Source organism: Maniola jurtina, chromosome 21, assembly GCF_905333055.1.
Source record: "Maniola jurtina chromosome 21, ilManJurt1.1, whole genome shotgun sequence".
In the NCBI taxonomy this organism is placed as follows: domain Eukaryota; kingdom Metazoa; phylum Arthropoda; class Insecta; order Lepidoptera; family Nymphalidae; genus Maniola; species Maniola jurtina.
In genome coordinates, this window is record NC_060049.1 from 4,110,583 (window position 1) to 4,131,878 (window position 21,296).

Consider the following 21,296-nt stretch of genomic DNA (forward strand, 5'->3'; position numbering starts at 1 on the left):
TGATGCCACAGACAGATACACAGATACACAGATACACACGTCAAACTTATAACACTCCTCTTGTTTGGTCGGGGGTTAAAAAATAAGTCCATCCAAGAGCACAGGTCTCCACTCAGAATCAGAAAGAAAATAGTTTGAGCCACAATTCATTACACTGGTCAAGTTATATTTGACAGAGTTTTGAAAACATTATAGAGAGTTCTTAGGCATGCAGGTTTCCTCAGGATGTTTTCTTTCGCCGTTAAAACAAGTGATAGTTATTTACATAAAAAACACATGACTTCGAAAAGTTAGCGGTGCGGGCCCGAAATCGAACCACGAAACCGCGAACCCAGTCTAACCACTAGATTAGTACCACTAATAATAATTGATGTAATTATTATTCAATTTTAATTCATTGAATACTGCATTAATATACTCTATATGCTAGCTAGCTATGCTATCGTTCTTCGTACCTAGTAGGTACATCGTGTATTTAAATAAATGAATTATTTCGATTTGGCAGTTATTATGCCTAATTATAAATAAAACAGCTTGTAGTATCTTCATTATTTTAATTTTAGTAACTTCAGTGCCTGAAGACCATAGTCTTTAAACAGTGCGTGCTGCCAGTGATATAATATGGCTCATAAACATATCGCTTAGTATGGGCTGGTCCATGAACAGTGGCGTGCACAAGGTTTGAAGCTAGGGTGAGCAGTTAAGTAGAAACATAATGACTGGTAGGTCATCATGAAAAATAAGCACTGATTTATTACATTTTGGGTAAGCAGTGATTTTATGCCTCTATGATTTCCGCGCCACTGTCCATGAATAAGGACCTCGGAAGAGTCTGATAGTATTCGGGCGTATACTCCGATAAAAGAGTGAGGTGATCCATATTTAATTGACGTATTTCATTGGGTTGCGAAGCTGAAATGATACTTTGACTTTGCTCAGACTTATGTGACTAAGAGTTGAAAAAAAAGTTTCAGTTAGAACCAGCGATATTATGAGTATCTAATAGGTAAAGTGTGTCAAAAGCGGCCCAAAAATTAAAGCAAAAATAGTAGTTTGACCTTATTTAAAATTAGTATTAGCAATCGTTATTAAACTTTCTGTTCAAGTGTTAAGGCTCATAATAAACTGAAGTGATAGATGTCTATATGCAGGCCACTTGAGTGATGACAGTTTGCTGGTGATTTGTCATCTAATAGATTTATGCCAGCGATATAACGTTGTCTTCTTTTAACAGTATCTTAACAGGGCTCTCTCCGTCAGTCGTTTCATACAATCCGTAGTTCCAATTTCATTTGAATATTAAGCAACCAAAGTCCATGAAATTTTGCAGACATATTCTAGAAACTAATATCTGTGTCTGTGGTGTTTTAGATTTTTCTAAAAATATGTAGTTTTAAAATTACAGGGGCTCAAAGATTTGTATGAAAATTTTTAAGACCGCGTAACTTTGAAACCGAATATTTTAACAGAAATCTGGAAAACCACAGACACAGATATTAGTTTCTAGAACATGTCTGCAAATTTTCATGGACTTTGGTTGCTTAATATTCAAATGAAATTGGAACTACGATGTATGAAACGAGTGACGGAGAGAGCCCTCTTAAGTCTGAGCAAAGTCAAAGTGTATTCTACAGATCTCAGCCTTAGTTCCGAACCCATAGATCTTGGGGTCTGAAGGTACTAGTTCGACCTCGCGCCGGAAAGCACAGCATTGGCAAAAATAATTGTATTCAGGCTGTCTATGGTCTATGTTCTATGTCTAAGGTCTATGTCCAGCAGTGGACGTCTATTGGTTGACGACGGTGACGATGAGATTATAGTCAAGAAAACAAACGCAACATAAGTTCAATAATTTATTCAAACTTAACAACCATTCAACTAATCAAACGTTTATAGTATTTTGAAACCAAAATCACAAAGGTTACGCTGTATATAGGTGACAGCAAAGAATGCTGCTTCGGTTAAGAAGAATTCTTGAACGTTTGTGCGCATGTCGGCCATCAGTGTTGGTAGTGTCTCTCGCACACTTCGATCTGAAAACAATTAGTGTAAATTAAAAATATATAACACCCCGACAAGTGAAGGTTACAGTAACTAGAAAAGAGCTGATAACTTTCAAACGGCTGAACCGATTTTCTTGGATTATAGCTAAGAACACTCTTGATCAAGCCACCTTTCAAAAAAAATCGGTTCATTATTTTAGGAGCTACGATGCCTCAGACAGATACACAGATACACACGTCAAAGTTATAAAACCCCTCTTTTTGGGTCGGGGGTTAACAAATTGATAAACGTTTATTTAACCAACCGTACAATGTTACCTAACACCTTCGGTGCTTAAAGTACGATTCCATTATGAAAGTTCTCGCAATGCTGGTTCACGCTTTTCTTCTTAATATTTAAATGCGAAAGTATGGCTGTCTGTCTGTCTGTTAGCTTTCACGGCCTTACAGTTTAACCGATTCTGAGGAAATTTGGTACAGAGTTAGTTATATCCCGGGGACGGATATAGGCTACTTTTTATCCCGGAAAATCAAACAATTCCCACGGGATCTTGAATACCTAAATCCACGAAGATGAAGTCGCGGGCATCTTCTAGTGGTTTACAGTGATGAGTACCATTACCCCGTTTTGAGACAGAACCCTAGGAATTTTTCAAAATTCCTTTTATCTAGCAATAGCCTTACCTGAATTGACGAATGCCCAGGGTCCGAAGTTGAATCTAGGATTTGCGTCGTCAACGAATGCATGCGTCGTGCTTCTGTCCAACTTCAGGTCGTCGATGTATGGTATAACTGTAGTTGTAGTCAACGATCCTGTGAAATTATTATACTTAATTTTTTTATTTTCTTTTTTTTTTTTTTATAAAAGAATATTAGCCATGTTAAAATGACTAATATTCCCCCCTTTCCTCTCCAACTAAGCGTCAGGCTTGTGCTAGGAGTAGGTACGACAATAGTGCAACGGGCGGGGTTTGAACCGTCAACCTTTCGATTTTCAGTCCACTCCTTTACCGGTTGAGCTATTGAGGGGAGCTATATTGAATTCAATACAATATACTCAGATACTCGTTTTCTGTTACTGCTTTTCCATGTTGACATTTTTGACGACGTCCCTTTTTTTTATTCATCCCTCCCTGGCACAGTAGGGAGCGTTGGGGGGTGGTTGGAGTATTATTAGTGGGAGGTCCAGGATTCGATTCCCGGCTGGGGAAATCTGGAATTTTATAACTTCTATATTTTCTCTGGTCTGGTCTCCGTACCGCCAAGCAATTTATCGTTCCGGTACGTTGCTTTAGCCCGCTTTCATCTTATTATCACCAGATAAGATTACAGTTGAGGGCTAATTTGTTGTAGAGTAATAAATTTAAAGAAACTGTGGAACCAACTCCCTTCGGCGGTGTTCCGGCTAGATTACAACATGGGGTTGTTCAAGGGGCGGACCAACAAATTGCTGAAAGGGCGGCAACGGATTGACACTGCAAAAGTTCATGGGTGGCGGTAATCAGACCCACAAGCTCGATTGCTCACTATTTTTATTAAAAAAATATATAATTACGAAAGTTAGCGAATAGGTAGTCCACGTTAACCACAGGCTCCCTGCCACGACGGTGGAAAGTGTAGAAGGTGTCTTTGGAGTAATATGTCACGTTCCTGAACCGAATGGTGATCACCAGTTTGTCAGTTTCTTTGTTCACGCTGGAAATGAAATTAAAAAGACAATTTTTGAAAAAATACTGGACCTGTGTTACGATATTCTGAATAGAGGTACCTACATAATCATAACATAAAACTCTAGAAATCGATGAATTTTACGAGGTATCAAGTTAGTTTGAACACTTTAATCTAAGCTGTTTGCCTACAAAGGACAATAACTATAAGAAATTCTATAAACCTAGTCGTTATCCAGTAACAATCGTTAAAATTAAACTAAATTGCTTAAGTTCAAATATCACACACACCATGACAAATATTGAACTAACTTAGTACTATTTCAAGCAAAAATTATGTTTTATGAAGCTGTCAATATTATTAGTAGGTATAGCACTGGATATGAAGTTAAAAATGTAAACAAAAAAAAATTGGTTGTCTGTAAAGTCGGTTTACTGACGATAGTTGAACGTGACAACAAAGGCCGATTGTGCTTCTTTGTCGCTCGTTCCGCGCTCTCGCTTGCACGGCCTTACATGGAACGCCTCAGAGCGAGGTAACGCCGCATGAGTCATGTTTTTTCGTGCGTGCAGCCGGCTCTATCGAATTATAAGACGTTGTCACGTCAAAAATAACTTGCAGCCAGCATTTTTTTTTTGTTTGGATTAATAATGGTCACAGTAACACATATTACTTACTAGAACTCCTCAATATTTCCATTGAGACCAGAGTATATAACATCAGAGGCACTCAAAGTCAGGTTGACTCTTGCAAGATACGTCGTAGAGACAGGTCTGACCAAGGGCTCTGGTACACGGTCGTAAGATAGCTTGCAATGAGCGTGCTGTACGAAATACTGTTTGACGCACTCCTCAAACGAAGCGTGGCAAGGTCTTTCGACGTTTACTTTGTCAACTGTATATAAATCAATAGTTTATTTAAATAAATAAATAAATTGTTTATTGCAGCCAAAATTTTACAAAAGTTACAACTTATTCTAGACAAAATTACAACTAAAACAACTAAAATATAATTTAAAATAATTTAGTATAACCTAACAAAACTGACAAAACTAGCACAAATTATATTATTGATCCACTGTCCCTAAACTCGGTAGAACCTGTATCTTAGGCGACAATGCTCTCCTTTAAAATTATTTTTTAAGGGAGAGCACTGTCGCCCAAGATACAGGTATTATTTTTTATTTATTAAAAGATTTACTAGTGATTTTAACATACACACTTAAAAACTATAATAAAAACATAATTTTTTCTATCATGCACAACTATTATTAAATCATTTAAAAGTAAAAACTGCATGCTAATTGCGTACAAATACCAGAGTTACAAATAAAATATGGCTGTATGGCTGACAGTAACTTAGGGAAGATTAACGCTTGCTAACAATTTAGTTTAATGATAAACTAGAGACTAGGACTTTCCTGGTTGCTTTGTCAACTCACAGCCTAAACCGCTGGGTTTAGAAACTTGTAGTAGTAATAAGTAGATTCTTTTTATGACGCATAGGCATTCGATAAGAAAGGATTTTTGGACATTCACTCCTAAGGTAGTTTAGTAGGTAATAAAAGCATTTTTTTTTTCAAGTTTATCTATGAACATTGGTAGCTTTTGGTTAAAAAATAAGCAATAAATATTTCAGGGTTTTTTGGAAATTTATGAAATCTATTTGCATCCACTCGGTATAAATACTTACGATCTGGACCTACACCATTAGGCATATTTTCCCAATTGACCATTGGGACCCAGAAGTTATTATCTGTAAAAAGCCAAAAATATGATGAAATATTTTAAGTACATATCCATCAAACTTCCAAACTCCATATCGTACAATCGTACTTACTCATTTGACCATTATTGCCATTATATCCACCCTGTAATCCAGCTGTGCCATTATTTCTTTGTGATCCACCGTTACCTACTGCACCTCTAGCTAAAACTGTACATCAAAAGTAAGTACCTAGTAGGTGTTGTTTTGTACTAATAGTTAACTAGTACACAGTTGTTGTAGTACACAGTAGTGCACGCAACTTTCATTCACATAGAGTTTAGATATGATTTTCCATGGCAATGAGATATTTTTTATATGATATCATTTAACAATGTTATATGTACGGAGACGATCCATACCTAGATTTGACTGGATCTCTGACCCAAAATTCACCAGGATCTATTCGGCAACTGAGCCGTAAAAAGCCTATTTTTCAGTAGAAGATTCACTTGACGATTTTAAAGTAAGTAAAAAAGTATATTTGAATATAATCTTCAAATTTCTACTTCACATCAATAATATTGGTTTAATAATGCTATATGGATTCATACTTACTGTTTTCGCCACCAGTAACTCCGTTATCGTTACCTAGTGGTAAAGCGTTGTCATTACTAGGACCTTGTGATCCACTGTTGCCATTCTGTGATCCACTGTTGCCGTTCTGTGATCCACTGTTGCCGTTCTGTGATCCACTGTTGCCGTTCTGTGATCCAGAGTTGTCTGAATTACGGTTTTGTATTATAGTGGTGAGAAGACGTATTAATTCTCTCAAATCATCTGTAAATAATATCAGAAATAAAAATAGCACCTTAAGTAATGATATATTGCTATGAATTGCAATAAAGCCGCAAACCAGACCCAGAGTTACCTCAAAATATCATTTATTATTTATACTTATAATTTTTGTGTAGCTCAGAATAATAAAAAATCATATTTTATAGGTTAATACTTACTACTTTGACCGGTGTTGCCATTATTGCCAGTTTGTGATCCAGCGTTTCCACTCTGTGATCCAATATTGCCATCCTGAGATCCAGAGTTGCCTATTAAATGAAAATAAAATGAGTAAAACTTTGTTTTATATGATAAAAAATTTAGCTAAAACTATTGAGTGTTTATGCCAAAAAGTTAAAAATGTTATCGGTTTAGTGCCAATTTTAATATTGATTTACTAAGTGTCTTATAAAATTTATTTACTCAAAATAAATTTCGGCACTTGCTAGAAACAATCGTCTTCAGCCAAAACTTCAGCCCATTACATAGTGGCTGAAGTCGAAAGTTTGGCCGAAGATTGTTTTTGGCCCAAGGCGACCGAAGCCGACGCCGAAATAGAAGGTTCGGTCAGACACTAGTAGGTATTAAGTAAATTAATAAATGAGTTGCAAATTTTGTTTTTTTTTTTTTTAATTTATCTTTACACAAAATAAATTGTAAATTACTTACTATTCTGAACACTACTGCCGGGAATATTAGATAACTGTCCTATTCCCGGTAAATCTACAAATATAATAATAATAATCATTATCTATCCTTAGTAACATGAACGAAAAATTAGAAGTTTTCGCAAGGCTATGTTCCAAAGGTTCAATATTAGAGAGAGAGCCAGCGCGTGCCAGACGTTCGTTATTTCATAAAGGTTGAAAGTTTTTCTGCGTATTGTCCCCAACACAGGGGGGAACGATCGCCCTTAAAGTTTTAAAGTTTAAAAGTTAAATTTAAGGATGTCTGGCAGGGGTTTGTTACAATACTAAGTATCTGGCAATGCATGACGTGATTTCTAATACTAGTCCGAAGAAAATATTTGAAAAAAGATTTTATCCTTTGACGTAAGATCTTTTACACTTTTACTACTTGTTAACTCCCAAAGCCACCAGGATCCAACCGACCGGAACGATCAGCGACTATGAAAGTCGCTGATCGTTCTTCTACGCATACGCAGATAAACTTTCAGCTTTTATAAAATAATAAAGAAGATCTGGCAGGCGCTGGCTCTTAGTCCATACCTATTTCATATTGCGACTACAATATTATAGTACTGGTCAATATTATTATACCGGCCTCAATATAAGGCTAACGATGTCATTATCAGAACAGTATATTGACAGACCGCGCAAATTTCAATATTTGTTACACTAAATAAATTGTAATTTACTTACTATTCTGAACACCACTGCCAGGAAAATTTGATAACTGTCCAACTCCCGGTAAATCTACAAATATAATCATTACCTATTAGTAATCATACCTAAAAAATTAGGGAATTCCAAAGGTTCAATATTTCATATTGCGAATACAATATTATGATACCGGTCTCAAAATTTATCAATATTTTAAGAAGCTAACGATGTCATTATCACGTTTAAATATCAATAATTGACAGATCGCGAAAATTTGGATATTTGATGAGCGTCTGATCCATGATATAGGATTAGATGTTACTTGTGCTATTTTTACCTTCAAAATGTTGATTCGGTTGTACAAATATTAGAATAAGAAGCACTAAATCAAAATATCTCTGAAACCATGAACGAAGTATGCTTGATGGAAATGAAAAAAATTGAAAAGGACGAGATTCTCAAATCAATGTTTTTTTACAAAGATGCGTAGCTGTTTTTTACTTTAAGACGAAATAAATGATTGAAACATAGAAATAGAAAATACTTATTCTAAAACGTCTTACTATTTTGACCACCGACGCCGGGTATGTTTGATAACTGTCCTGCTGCTGGTAAAGCTGTAAGAAATATTAGACTTTCTTAATAATTTTTATATTTCTAATTTCGTATTTCTAACAAAATATGTAGATGGGTATCATCTAAATAAAATATAAAAATACTCAAATTACTTACAATTTTGGATCGCGCTGGTAGGTTTACTTGCCAAACTTCCTCCTGGTATTCCAGCAACTGTAAATATTTACTTATACTTAATTTATATTATACTAGCGACCCGCCCCAGCTTCGCACGGGTAGTTTGTATTTACATAGTTTCAGGTACTTATATGTATATAGAGGTACCTACTGTGTAGTGTTAGAATCATCAAACCAAAAATGACGATTAGCAACTGGATTTTATTACTAACCCTCCGCTGTCTGTCTGTCTATCTGTCACCGGGTCGTATCTCGTGAACCGTAATAACTAGGTAGAGAGTTGAAATTTCGTTTCTATTGGACAAATAATAATCGCTATAGCAACAAATAATAAAAAATTCAAAATGGCTGCCATTAAAATTAAAAAAAGTTTTAATTCTTGTACGATGATACGGAACACTTCGTGTACGAAGCCGACTCGCACTTCACCGTTTTTTTTTTAATTAAGTTTACCTACGTGCAACAAATATACCTACCACATCGCAAGTATCGATGTTTAGGAGCAAGATGTAATTTTTTAATTAGTTTTGTTTGTGTAAAAGGCGAGAATGTAATTTCAAAACCTTAAACAATAATAACTACTTACTACTTGGAACATTACCAGCAATGCTTGAAACTTCGCCCAAAGGTAAACCTGTAAATAAAATCAACCATAACTAACTGGGACAGTTAATATTGGTATTTATGTATTTTTAGTAGCTTACAAGTGTAAATTAAAAATTTAAAATATCCCCGACAAAGTACCTATCTGAGTTTTCCAAAACATCATTTTCAAATAAATAATTATGTATCTAGGCAGCGTCAATCTTATGAACCTAATCAATTGACATAATATTATGAACCTAACGGTCTGTTACAAAGTTACAAGAAAACTAGAAAAGAGCTGATAACTTTTAAACGGCTGAACTAATTTTTTTGGATTATAGCTAAGAACACTCTCGATCAAGCCACCTTTCAAACAAAAAAAACTAAAATAAAATCGGTTCATTCGTTTAGGCGCTACGATGCCACAGGCAGATACACAGATACATACGTCAAACTTATAACACCCCTCTTTTTGGGTCGGGGGTTAAAAAAGGTTTTTAAAAATGGCTTCACTAACAGTTCTGCGCACGTGTACTTACCTATCTATCTAGATACATAGGTACGTACAGGTGCGCTTACGGACGCCTATTTACCTATGTGAATAAGGTAAGTTTTAAAATGAAATGTTGATTAGTAATGAAAAATGAAATGTTATTTTGGGTTTGCTGTTAGCAAAATAAAGTCGAAGCTTTTCAACCGACTTCCATTAAGGGGGTGGTTTTCAGTTCAGCCCGTTTTTTTTTTGTCAAATTTTGTATGCGACCACGCGTATCCATCTTTTAACATTGGAAGGATTTTTTTTTTAAATCTAAGAACCTAGAGGTTTAATCGACAAAGTTATACAATTTTGTGATAAAAATAATGTACTAACTGTTTTGGAGATTGTTTGGATCAGCTTGTTGAACTGGAAATAAAAAAATATACTTAATTATAATTTTAAATATTAAAAAAAAACAAAATGTTAAAAATAATAGAATTTAAGGTACAATTAAACTTCCATTTTGGTATATATTATTACCCGTGTTTAACTATAGGTAAAGGCTTTTATAAATAAAATTATTAAATTTTAAGTGTAAATTAAAAATATATAACACCCCCCACAAGTGAAGGTTACAGTAATTAGTACTTTTTGGGTTGGGGGTTAAAAATAACTTACGATTTTGGAGAGTGCCGAGAAGATTTGGTGGTACTGTAAATAAAATAAATGTATTAAAAATATCGAAATATTAAGGATGAATATGTATTTTATAACTAAATAATATATTACGTGTCTGACTTGTTCCCATTTGGCTGTACAGAGATTACTTACTTAATTTACAAAATTGCTATAAATAATGTTATAAAATTAGTTATTACTATAAGCGTTCACGTAAATCCAAATTAATTTCCGATTAAAGTCAGTTAATTTTGTATTACTGCAACAATTTTTTTTGTAAATATATCGAAAATTTTGTGCTCGCTTCGCTCTCACTTTTATATTTTATTAATTGTTGCTCGGAACTTCGTTCATTGATCTGGGTTTTAAATAACTCCGTGAGAACTCTGATTTTTCTGGATAAAATACCCATGGGAAATGTAGTATAGATGCAGGCGTTATTTTGCGGAACTCCATGATATACAAGGAACCAAAAGCTTAATTTGCTATAATCCGCCAAACCTGCGTGTTGCACCATACAGATTTCTTTGGTTTGGCGGATTATAGCAAATAAAGATTTTGGTTCTTTGTATACCCATGGGATGCAAGCAAGGCTTTTACTATAATTTTACTTACTGCTCTGAACATTGCCAGGTAGTGAAGGCAGTTCTAATGGTATATCTATAAAAAAGAAAGTAATATATTATAGTATAAGGTATTAGGTTGTCCATCGCCATTCAGCGGGGCAATGCTGCCAGCTTGATGGGCACTTTTGGTCCAGGGGCAACCAGGGGTGGTCTTTTTGACGACTATAACTAATAGGAATATTAATTATTATTTATTAAATCACTATTTTTATAGTATAATAAGTATACATAATTAATTAGTAACAAGAAAGAAGATAGGTAAATCGGTGCGAGTCAAACTCACACATGAAGAGTTACGTAATATCGTACAAAATATACAACTTTTTTGTAAATTTTCATGGCGGCCCTTTTGAAATTTTTATTATTTGCTGTTATAGCAGCAATAAGAATTACATATATTCTGTGAAATTTTCAACTCTCTATCTATTACGGTTCACGAGATATGAAGGCTCAGAAGGACAGACGAACGGACGGATAGCGGAGGCTGTAATTACTAAATCGGGATCCCGTTGGCACTCTTCGGGTACGGAACTCAAAAAATGAAACTCGTGACGACGGTAAAACCTTGCTTACGTCTCGGCTTTTCAAACCACAATTAATTAATTTGTAAGAATCTACTTACCGCCCTTGTATCTTAATGTATCGATTATTATAATATTAATTTATTATATAAGACAGAGAGCCCGGGAGGGCCAGACCTTCGTTTATAAAAACTGAAAGTTTGTCGGCGTAGGTATTGTCCTCCACACAGGGAGGAACGATCAGCGATTGTGAAGTTTGGATTATGCCGGACACCTTATATTATTTACATCGGATTATAGCTCGTTCACACAGGCTGCGTAAGCGTTGACATAGCGCGTACCATTGCGTTGTAATGTATGTAACTGTATGAAACATGACGCACCGCTTGCGTAAAGCGTGGACGTATGCGTAACCCGGTGTGCTACGGCTTTACGCGCGTCACTACGCACGTGTCACGTGTACGCAATTGGTGTGAATCGGCCAACACGATCGGCTTAACAATTTACTTATTAAACTTTAAGGGCGTCTGGCAGGAGGGTTGTCACGATAATAATAAGTGTCTGTCAATGGATGACGTGATTTCTAATACTAGTCCGAAGAAAATATAAAAAAACTAGATTTTATACTTTGATGTAAGATTTTGTACACCGTTAATACCTTCTTCTATTCTGTTTTTGAAGTGCACATTTATTACCTGTTATCTCCCAAAGCCACCATGATCCAAACATCATAGTCGCTGATCGTCCCTCCCTGTGTTGGGGACAATACGCAAGAAACTTTCAGCATTCATAAAATAACGAAGGTCTAGCCCTCGCTGGCTCTTAGTCCATATAGGAAGGTACTACTTACTACTTTGTTCATTGCCAGGCAGTGTTACAATTTGTCCTAACAGCTGACCTATAATATATAACAAGTGTAAATTAAAAATTTATAACACTTATTTATTTTATCCAATTCAAAAGGATGACTTACCACTCTGGGCCCCTCCACCTCCAGGTAGAGAAAGTTCTTGTCCTAATGGAGCTGTCAATGAAATTTTAGTCTTTAAAATAAATATCACACTAATATTATAAAGGCGAAAGTTTGTGTGTGTGTGTGTGTGTGTGTGTGTGTGTGTGTGTGTGTGTGTGTGTGTGTATGTTTGTTACTCCTTCACGCAAAAACTACTGAACGGATTTGGCTGAAATTTAGAATGGAGATAGATAATATCCTGGATAAGCACATAGGCTACTTTTTATCCCGGAAAATCAAAGAGTTCCCACGGGATTTCAAAAAACCTAAATCCACGCGGACGAAGTCGCGGGCATCGGCTAGTCTAGTATATAGAAATGATACATAGTATCTTTTAATGTAAGTAGGTATACTCTGTTGTATCTCAGTACTGTCTGGGTACTTGAATTTAATTGTATTGCTGTCAATATATTTAACTAGCCGATGCCCGCGACTTCGCCCGCGTGGATTTAGATTTTTCAAAATCCCGTGGGAACTCTTTGATTTTCCGGGATGAAAAGTAGCCTATGTGCTTATCCAAGATATTATCTATCTCCATTCCAAATTTCAGCCAAATCCGTCTAGTGGTTTTTGCGTGAAGGAGTAACAAACACACACACACACACACATACACACACACAAACTTTCGCCTTTATATTATTAGTGTGATGTGATTAAATACAAGTATCTATTATTTTATATAATAAAATGCATATTTTTAATATTATAAATGTAGGGAGTATTAAATATGTTTTTTTAAGTAAAACTTCTTTAAGCGCGACTTGAAACTATCTCAAATTATATAAGATCGAAATGGCCGCCAAATATGACAACAGTTTTAAGGCCGCCATCTTTTACCGGGGTGCATCCTGAGCATCCTCAGGAGATATAGACTTCACAATGAACAAACTACAAAGTGTGTTCCGTGTTGGAGTGTAACATACTTGGAATAAATGGAAAAAAATAACTTTAACGTTACTTAAATTTATTAGGTACTTAAAAAAATATGACCTACCATTTATGGAATTAGAAGGATTACGTGGATTAAGCGCGCCTTGTCCGAGTGGAAAAGCTGTAAATAAAAACATTAAAGTTGATTTCAAACTACGGAATATAATATAATATATAAATATCGCTCACATATTTATATATTATATTATATTTCCGTAGTTTGAAGGCAACTTAAAAAAAACAGTCAAGTGCGATTCGGACTCGCACAGAAAGGGTTCCATACCATTTTTCAAAAAATAATACCTACTTCTATTTTTTAATTTTCATGGCGGTAATGTTGAAATTTTTAGTAGGTAGGTATTTGTTGTTATGATGACGATAGAAAAAATACACACAGTGTGAAAGTTTCAAGTCTCTACCTATTATGTTTCACGAGATACAGCCCACTGATAGACAGACAGACAGACGGACGGAAGTGAGTTCGGTGGCTATCATTTAGTGACAGACACTAAGTTAGCGAATCAGTAGGTCGGACTGCACTTTGTCAATGATTAAAAGCACATAAAAAAATATTACTTTTTGTATTGAGTAGGTACATTTATTTAATTTTTAATAAAATAGATAACTTACCATTTTGAGCACCACCGGCAATTTCAGAAAGTTGTCCGTCTCCTATAGGTGGTCCTGAAAATATTTTTTTAATGTTGAAATGTAAAAAATATTTGAAAATAATAATCAAGCATTTTGTATAATAAACAAAATTTTATAATATTATATTACTTTTTAGTTATTTTGTTACGCAATGCTCCAAAGTTGTTATTTTAGCGTGAGAGTGTTTATTAAACTCCGAGCCACCGAAGGTTGAAAATAGAATCCTGAGCGAAGCAAGGAATTTAATGGCACGAGTGATAAATCTGCAGCCGTGATCAATTATATTTCTCACAATACTATGTAGGAATTTAGAAATAAGGATTGATTTTTTGCATGAAAACTAAGTACCTATTTGAAGATTTAAACAGTTTACGATTCGGTGCGTCTTTGGAATTGTGAATTAAATCAATATATCTCAATGATAAAAATTATACATATGTATTTTGTTTTTTTTACAAACAGTGCCGTAGTTTTTTTTTATTAAGTGTTATTTATATTTCGTTATAAACAATAACTTACTATTTTGTCTACTTCTGCGCAAGTTTGGTATCTGCCCTGATGGTTCATCTGTGAATTAAAAAAAAATCTCCTAAAGAATAAATTAACATTAAAAGTTCTATAAGATTTGGTTCCATAAGAATTGGTTCAGTAACCAGTGTATGGAAAAGAACTGGTTAGTGGTTGGAAAATATTTCAAAACTTACTATAATTTTGAACATTGTTTTGCCCTTGACCTTCAGGCCCATCTGTAAAATTTAACATTTTTACAAACCTGAAACATAATTGATCTACTATATTGGGTACTTTGAAAACATAACAGCTGGCATGTGAACTGAATTAATTAATTAGGTACTAAATAGTAAAAAATATGTAATAGATAATAAAAATATTAAAGAATATAATATAAATTTAATAACTTACTATTTTGAGCATTATTCAGCAAGGTAAAGAATTGTGCCCATGAAGTAACTGTAAACCACACATTATTAAATAAATTTTATAGTTCTTAAATAACTATTATTGAGTAAAATAATTTATTTGATTCAGGTATACATACATTTTAACAATACCTACTTTATTTATTATTACATTCACATTGAGAAAAAATTTAATATTATTATACTTATTTATTTTTTGATAACTTACTATTTTGCATGTTATTCGGGAAGTTAGGAAATCGTCCTGATTGCCATGCCGATGGATCTGTAATTAAAATATATTTTGCCTAGTGAAATTTTTTTTATAGTAAGTAGGTGGCTTCATAATGCTTTATTTCGCATCAGTTAGAATAATTATTGTTATGGATTTTGAAATACATAAAAATATCTAGATGAAATTGTTGTAATTGGAGGAGTTTTGTACATTAAACAAATTTTGAAAAAAAAATCGGAGAAAAAAGGTTTATGGATATAATAGGTAATATTATATTGTATAACGTAATAGTTTATATTTGTCTATAAAATGGGAAAGCCAATCCGTGTGATGCTGGGGCGAATTAACTAGTTATTAATAAAACTCACTCTTTTGAATGGTGTTGAACATGTCAAAGAATTGTGGCCATGGCATATCTATAAACAACAAACAAGTGTAAATTAAAAATTTATAACACCCCCGACAAGTGAAGGTTACAGTAACTAGAAAACAGCTGATAACTATCAAACGGCTCAACCGATTTTCTTGGATTATAGCTAAGAACACCCTCGATCAAGCCACCTTTCAAACAAAAAAAAACTAAATTAAAATCGGTTCATTAGTTTAGGAGCTATGATGCCACAGACAGATACACAGATACACACGTAAAACTTATAACACCCCTCTATTTGGGTCGGGGGTTAAAAATACATGATGAGGTATTAAATGGTATTACATAACGTTTATGAAACCATGAATATTTCTTTATTGTGATCACTTACTATTTTGGTTATTGCTGGGAAAGTTTGGATATTGTCCAGTGGGTATATCTGAAAATAAAATCGTCGTATATAATAATCTTAAAAATCGGCCAAGCGCGAGTCAGATTTGCATACCAAAGCTTCCGGACTATCGTACAATAATAACACTTTTAAATTATTTAAATTTTAATGGCGGCCATTTCATAATTTTTATTAATTACTTGCTGTTATAGCGGGAATAGAAATTTACATTCTGTGACAACTCTTTAACTATTACAGTTCACGAGATACCGCCTGCTGACAGACAGATGGACGGACGGACGGACAGCGAAGGCTTAGTATAAGGCTCAGTATAGGGTCCCGTTTGGCATCCTACGGGTACAGAACCTTAAAAATAGCTAATAACGACGTATCAGATAATAATATGTACTTCTTTCTTTAATTCTCTTTAAATTTTCCCAATCATAAGACAATAGACATACATTCTTAGTAACATCACATTTTTGTACAGTCATCATCATCATCTCATTAAACCATTGCCGGCCTACTACAGAGCACGGGTCTCCTCTCAGAATGAAAAGGTAAAGCCATAAGTCCATCACACTAGCCGCGGTAGCTAGCTAGTGCGGTTCGGCAGACTTTTGCACAGTAATAAAATCTTACTATTCGGAAAACTTACTATTTTGACCATTGTTAGGGAAGTTTGGATTTTGCCTCGCTGGTGCATCTGGAAATGAAAAGTGGCACTAAAATAGAAATTGTTATAATTTATTGATTATTTTATTTATTTTATTTACACACTCCAATTATACATCATAATATAATAATAATAACTTACTATTTTGAATGTTGTTAGGATCGTTTGGTTTTCGTTGTAATGGTATTACACCTGGAAATAAAATATTATTTATACAAGTGACTTCGTTTGCTGTTTTCTAAGAATTCTAATATTTGAACAGTAATAAATAAAATAATTCACGATCCTGATAACTTACTATATCGGTCATTGTTAGGATTTGGATTCTGTCCCTCTGGTACAGCTGGAAATAAAAAGTGACAGTAATTTTTTTTTTAATTGATTAATTAATTATATCATATATTATTATTTTATTTACATTCCTGTATACTTTGTTATGATCTGATTCGAATTACTCACTACTTCGTATGTTGTCAGGAATGTTCGGCTTTAGTCCTGAGGGTATATCTGGAAATAAATTGAATAGCAAAAAAAAAACTGACTTCAAAAATCACAAACACCAAAAAGTATAAAATATTTTTTGTTTCTACAATTTAGCAACTAAATCTGTGTCTGTGGTCTACCAGATTTCCATAAAAGTATTATGTAGTTTTATAGTTAACTATACGGGCTTAAAAATTTAAATGCAAAGCCCGTGTAATTTCTAAAAAGTAAGTAAAAGAAATCTGGCAAACAACAGACATAATATTAGTTTCTAAATCATGTCCATAAAACGTTATCATCAAACTTCGTTTGTATGAGGTGAGCTTGGGAGAGCTTGAGAAAGATCCCAAGCAATCTTTGCATATTAAAAGTCTTTATCACACTGATGCACACACACACGCAGTATGCTAACGAAAGAGTTTAATCGTTTCGCTACCGCGTATGATTGCATTGGTGAGCTAAAGGCCTATGGGGCGAATTTTTTAGCGAATGTGAATAAATTCTTTGTAAAATTAAATAAATAACTTACTAGCCTGGAGACTATTGGCAAAGTTTGCTATTTCTGAAAAGAAAAAACCTTTATAACTAATATGAATTTTAAATTGCAAAGATTTTCTATTTTTTCACTTGATTACTGAAATATTTCACAAAATCAAGGATCAGTAAAAAACACCAAATAAAACTAAACCTGCATGAATTAAGACAATGAACTCATAATGAACTTTATGTCAATTAATCTAAGGGCTAATTCGCACGAGAGCTTTATGAACGTCCGTTATAAAAGCGTTCAAATAGAACACATGCATTCCCAAGTATCTGTCACAACGCCGGGTTTTAACGCAACGCTTTTATAACGCTCGTGCGAATTACGGCTAACAATCTAATCTATCCATCCATAAACTTTCACCCTCAACTACTCAGAACAATAATTATGTTTTGAAATATTCGATTAATGTTTTTGAACGATTTATGATTCTAATAACTTACCACTTTGATCACTGCTCGGAAGATTTGTAAATGGTCCTAAGGGTATACCTGTAAATAAAATCGTTATCTCTATGAATATATTGACCGAATGACCGAACATATTGACCGAATTTCGGCCACGGCTGCTAATCTCCATAGAGATTAGCCAACTGTGCGGAATATATAGTGCACAAATTTGTGTCCGCAAACATAGGTGCTTTCTCTATTCCTCACTTATGTAATCTTACATAAGCATAGGTTTTCTTAACAGACACGACAGACGGATAGACGGACAGATAGACAGACAACAAAGTGATCGTATAAGGGTTCCGTTTTTCCTTTTGAGGTACGGAACCCTAAAAATGTTGATATTCCTTTCATAATGCAGCAAGGCCTTGAGGAACGGATATCATTCAGCAGAAATTTAGTTTAAAGATTGTGTACCTACATCAGAATTAGTCACATTCCAATTTCATCAAATTCACTATTTTTTAACACATTCACTTATAACTTACACTTATAGTGCGTTTCAACGAATAGTACCTATGGCGTTATGTTGGCTCCCCTGTCTGTTGGGTGGTCATTGGCACCATATTTGCATGAGAAGACGCAGATTTTGTTTATTTTCATTTGATTTTCATTTCATTCATTCAGGAAAATCAAATGAAAATAAACAAAATCTGCGTCTTCTTATGCAAATATGTTGCCAATGACCTGGACAGACAGGGGAGCCAACATAACGCCATAGGTACTATTCGTTGAAACGCACTATACCTATATTATTTTAATTTTACTTACTATCTGAAGTATTCCCTGCAGTGGCACCACTTGCGCCTGAAACAATATAGGAAATTATTTTGTTATTTATAATCTGTAATTTATTTATATATAAAAAAACTTGAACCCGACTTGGTATAAGTAAAATAAACTAAAAAGAAAGAAGCAAGATAGGTGCTTAGTGCTATCATCGTCTTGAGTAAGATAAGTCTTATGATGTGTTAGATATGCCTGTTTATTTAGGTCTATTGAAGTCTTCTGTCAGTTGCACATTAATAACGTTATTATAATTCAAATGCCGTGCGTATTTCTTATCCTTGATTGAGGGCATTTCCAATGATTTTATTTGTCTACCAAATTAGAATTTTATCTTCTTGTTGTCGACAACGCACGCATCTTTTTCTTATCATCTTCAAAGAAAAGGACAGACAAAACTAATTTTATTTAGAACTGTCCAATTTCGTGACTCAATTTAAAATTAATTTACCGTCCTTTCTTAGCAATATTAAGAGGGGTCTCTCCGTCACTCGCTTCATACAAACGTAGTTCCAATTTCATTTGATTATTAGGCAACCAAAGTCCATGAAATTTAGCAGACATATTCTAGAAACTAATATCTATGTCTGTGGTTTTCCAGATTTCTATTAAAATATTCGGTTTCAAAGTTACGTGGTCTTAAAAATTTACATACAAATCTTTGAGCCCCTGTAATTTTAAAACTAAATATTTTTAGAAAAATCTAAAACACCACAGACACAGATATAAGTTTCTAGAATATTTCTGCAAAATTTCATGGACTTTGGTTGCTTAATATTCAAATGAAATTGGAACTACGATTGTATGAAGCGAGTGACGGAGAGAGCCCTGTTAAAAAGAAAATGATGCAGATACTCTGAATAATTTGAGAAACATCAAAATCGACGCCATTGTCAGTTAAAAAAAGTTATTAACTAAGAAAATAAAAAAATTATAATAATAATTAGTTAAAACTTTACGGTATACTATTCTAGAGCCGTTACATTCGCACATAAGTAACACCAGGACAAAACACACAACTTTCGCGTACATGTTCGCTATCGAACACAATTACTGTGAATGATATTATTATATTGCTAGAAACTCTTAAAACTATAATTTGTTTTATCTACCTTCATATTGATGTTGCGTGTTCAGTTACAATTAAACCACTTTTGCATAATTCTATTAAGTATTTACTATAAACTTATTGACGTTCCAACATAATATACAGGTTGATCCATTTTATAGTATGACTAGCTGATGCCCGTAGCTTCGCCCGCGTGGATTGGTCAGATCCCCTGCAGCATCAGGATTGAGGAGTTGGACTCCAAATTTTTTATGAAACAATGTCGCCAAGTTCCTCTATTGATTAAAAAAAAAATACGCAAATCGGTTCAGAAATCTCGGAGATTTCGCTGTACATAGGTTGAAAAACACAACTCCCTTTTTGAAAGTCGGTTAAAAAAGTAGCCCTGGTCAATCCTCTACTTATCTGTGAAAACCCCGTCGAAATCGGTTCAGCCGTTCCGAAGATTAGCCTTTTCAAACAGACAGACAGACAGACAGACAAACAGACAGACAGACAGACAGACAGACAGACAAAAATTTTAAAAACGTGTGATTCAGTGTTGGTATCGTTCAAATAACCATATGAGCTTAATATGAGGTAGTTATTTCGAAATTACAGACAGATACTCCAATTTTATTTATTAGTATAGATATAGATGATAATGAGATTGCCCGCGACTTCAGAGATTTAGAAATTCCGTGGGGAATCTTTGATTTTGCGGGATAAAAAGTAGCCTATTTCACTCTCAAGGTCTTTAACTATGCCTATACAAGAAACGATGACGATCCGTTTCTCTGTGCAAGATGAATAATTAACTTGAAAAGAATGGCAGGGAGTCGCTGGATTCAGGTGGTGCGACAGACCGTGGCGTGTGTTAATAATTATAAGAGATCTTTGTTCAGCAGTGAACGTCTATATTGAAGGAATATGATGATGAGGCCTATATTATAATTCAAATACCTATTAAATAAATTCTTCCCGATTATCTAATCACACTAATATTATAAAGGCGAAAGTTTGTATGTGTGTGTGTGTGTGTGCGTGTGTGTGTGTGTATGTTTGTTACTCCTTCACGCAAAAACTACTGGATGGATTTGGCTGAAATTCGGAATGGAGATAGATAATATCCTGGATTAGCACATAGGCTACTTTTTATCCCGGAAAACCAAAGAGTTCCCATGGGATTTCGAAAAACCTAGATCCACGCGGACGAAGTCGCGGGCGTCAGCTAGTATTAAATAAATTTCAGTTTTTTCGTCATTAAAAAAAATATACTATAGAACTTTCACAATATTTTAGTTCATAGAAAAAGAAAGCCTTCTCATGTGAAGCCGGGGCGAATCAACCAGTAAATAAAATACGCATAATTTCAGAACATCCTGTACATATCAGAGCAAGTGAACCACGAATCCCTGCATAATGTTTATGCATATTTTTAGGATACCTTTGCATCCGTTTAAGTCAAGGTTTATATCAATCTTTATTGTATCCTAATATTCGTTTGTATCTAAACATATTTACTAGTATATTTCATCAGTTTCCTTCAGAATTCTTTTCGGAAATTATTTTACGTGTCTCATAATAATTTAAACTGTAGATGATTTT

At 34.2% G+C, this 21,296-nt stretch overlaps 3 protein-coding genes across 3 annotated transcripts in view; 1 reads left to right on the plus strand and 2 right to left on the minus strand.

The window, feature by feature from the left end:
* The window catches only part of LOC123876090 (carbonic anhydrase-related protein 10-like), a 112,635-nt gene that overhangs the window by 37,173 nt on the left and 54,166 nt on the right, over nt 1-21,296 (plus strand). The window lies entirely within an intron of this gene.
* On the minus strand, nt 1,874-14,551 carry LOC123876543 (collagen alpha-2(I) chain-like). The gene is made up of 21 exons (XM_045922849.1): nt 14,494-14,551; nt 13,769-13,822; nt 13,203-13,259; nt 12,170-12,220; nt 12,047-12,094; nt 10,665-10,709; nt 10,050-10,082; nt 9,765-9,797; nt 8,895-8,942; nt 8,288-8,344; nt 8,119-8,172; nt 7,595-7,648; nt 6,882-6,935; nt 6,392-6,481; nt 5,994-6,215; nt 5,511-5,606; nt 5,364-5,426; nt 4,349-4,565; nt 3,559-3,698; nt 2,688-2,816; nt 1,874-2,033 (listed from the first exon to the last, which is right to left on the minus strand). The coding sequence occupies exons 1-21, from the start codon at nt 14,549-14,551 to the stop codon at nt 1,891-1,893; spliced, it is 1,746 nt and encodes a 581-aa protein (XP_045778805.1). The 3' UTR covers nt 1,874-1,890.
* Nucleotides 16,657-19,672, minus strand: LOC123876544. Its single transcript, XM_045922850.1, has 6 exons — nt 19,600-19,672; nt 18,626-18,661; nt 17,849-17,896; nt 17,391-17,423; nt 16,838-16,885; nt 16,657-16,721 (listed from the first exon to the last, which is right to left on the minus strand). The coding sequence occupies exons 1-6, from the start codon at nt 19,670-19,672 to the stop codon at nt 16,657-16,659; spliced, it is 303 nt and encodes a 100-aa protein (XP_045778806.1).

What these genes read in the sequence shown, in the direction of transcription:
- LOC123876543 (XM_045922849.1), bottom strand. Translation starts at nt 14,551, where the DNA reads ATGTTAAATTTTACAGATGGGCCTGAAGGTCAAGGGCAAAACAATGTT. An exon ending in CGGCGTCGGTGGTCAAAATA is followed by an intron (nt 7,649 to 8,118) that starts GTAAGACGTTTT and finishes TTATATTTGTAG; the next exon opens with ATTTACCGGGAGTTGGACAG. An exon ending in TGGCAACACCGGTCAAAGTA is followed by an intron (nt 6,216 to 6,391) that starts GTAAGTATTAAC and finishes TATTATTTACAG; the next exon opens with ATGATTTGAGAGAATTAATA.
- LOC123876544 (XM_045922850.1), bottom strand. Translation starts at nt 19,672, where the DNA reads ATGTACGCGAAAGTTGTGTGTTTTGTCCTGGTGTTACTTATGTGCGAA. An exon ending in TGCAGGGAATACTTCAGATA is followed by an intron (nt 17,897 to 18,625) that starts GTAAGTAAAATT and finishes TTTTATTTACAG; the next exon opens with GTATACCCTTAGGACCATTT. An exon ending in TCCTGACAACATACGAAGTA is followed by an intron (nt 16,722 to 16,837) that starts GTGAGTAATTCG and finishes TTTTATTTCCAG; the next exon opens with CTGTACCAGAGGGACAGAAT.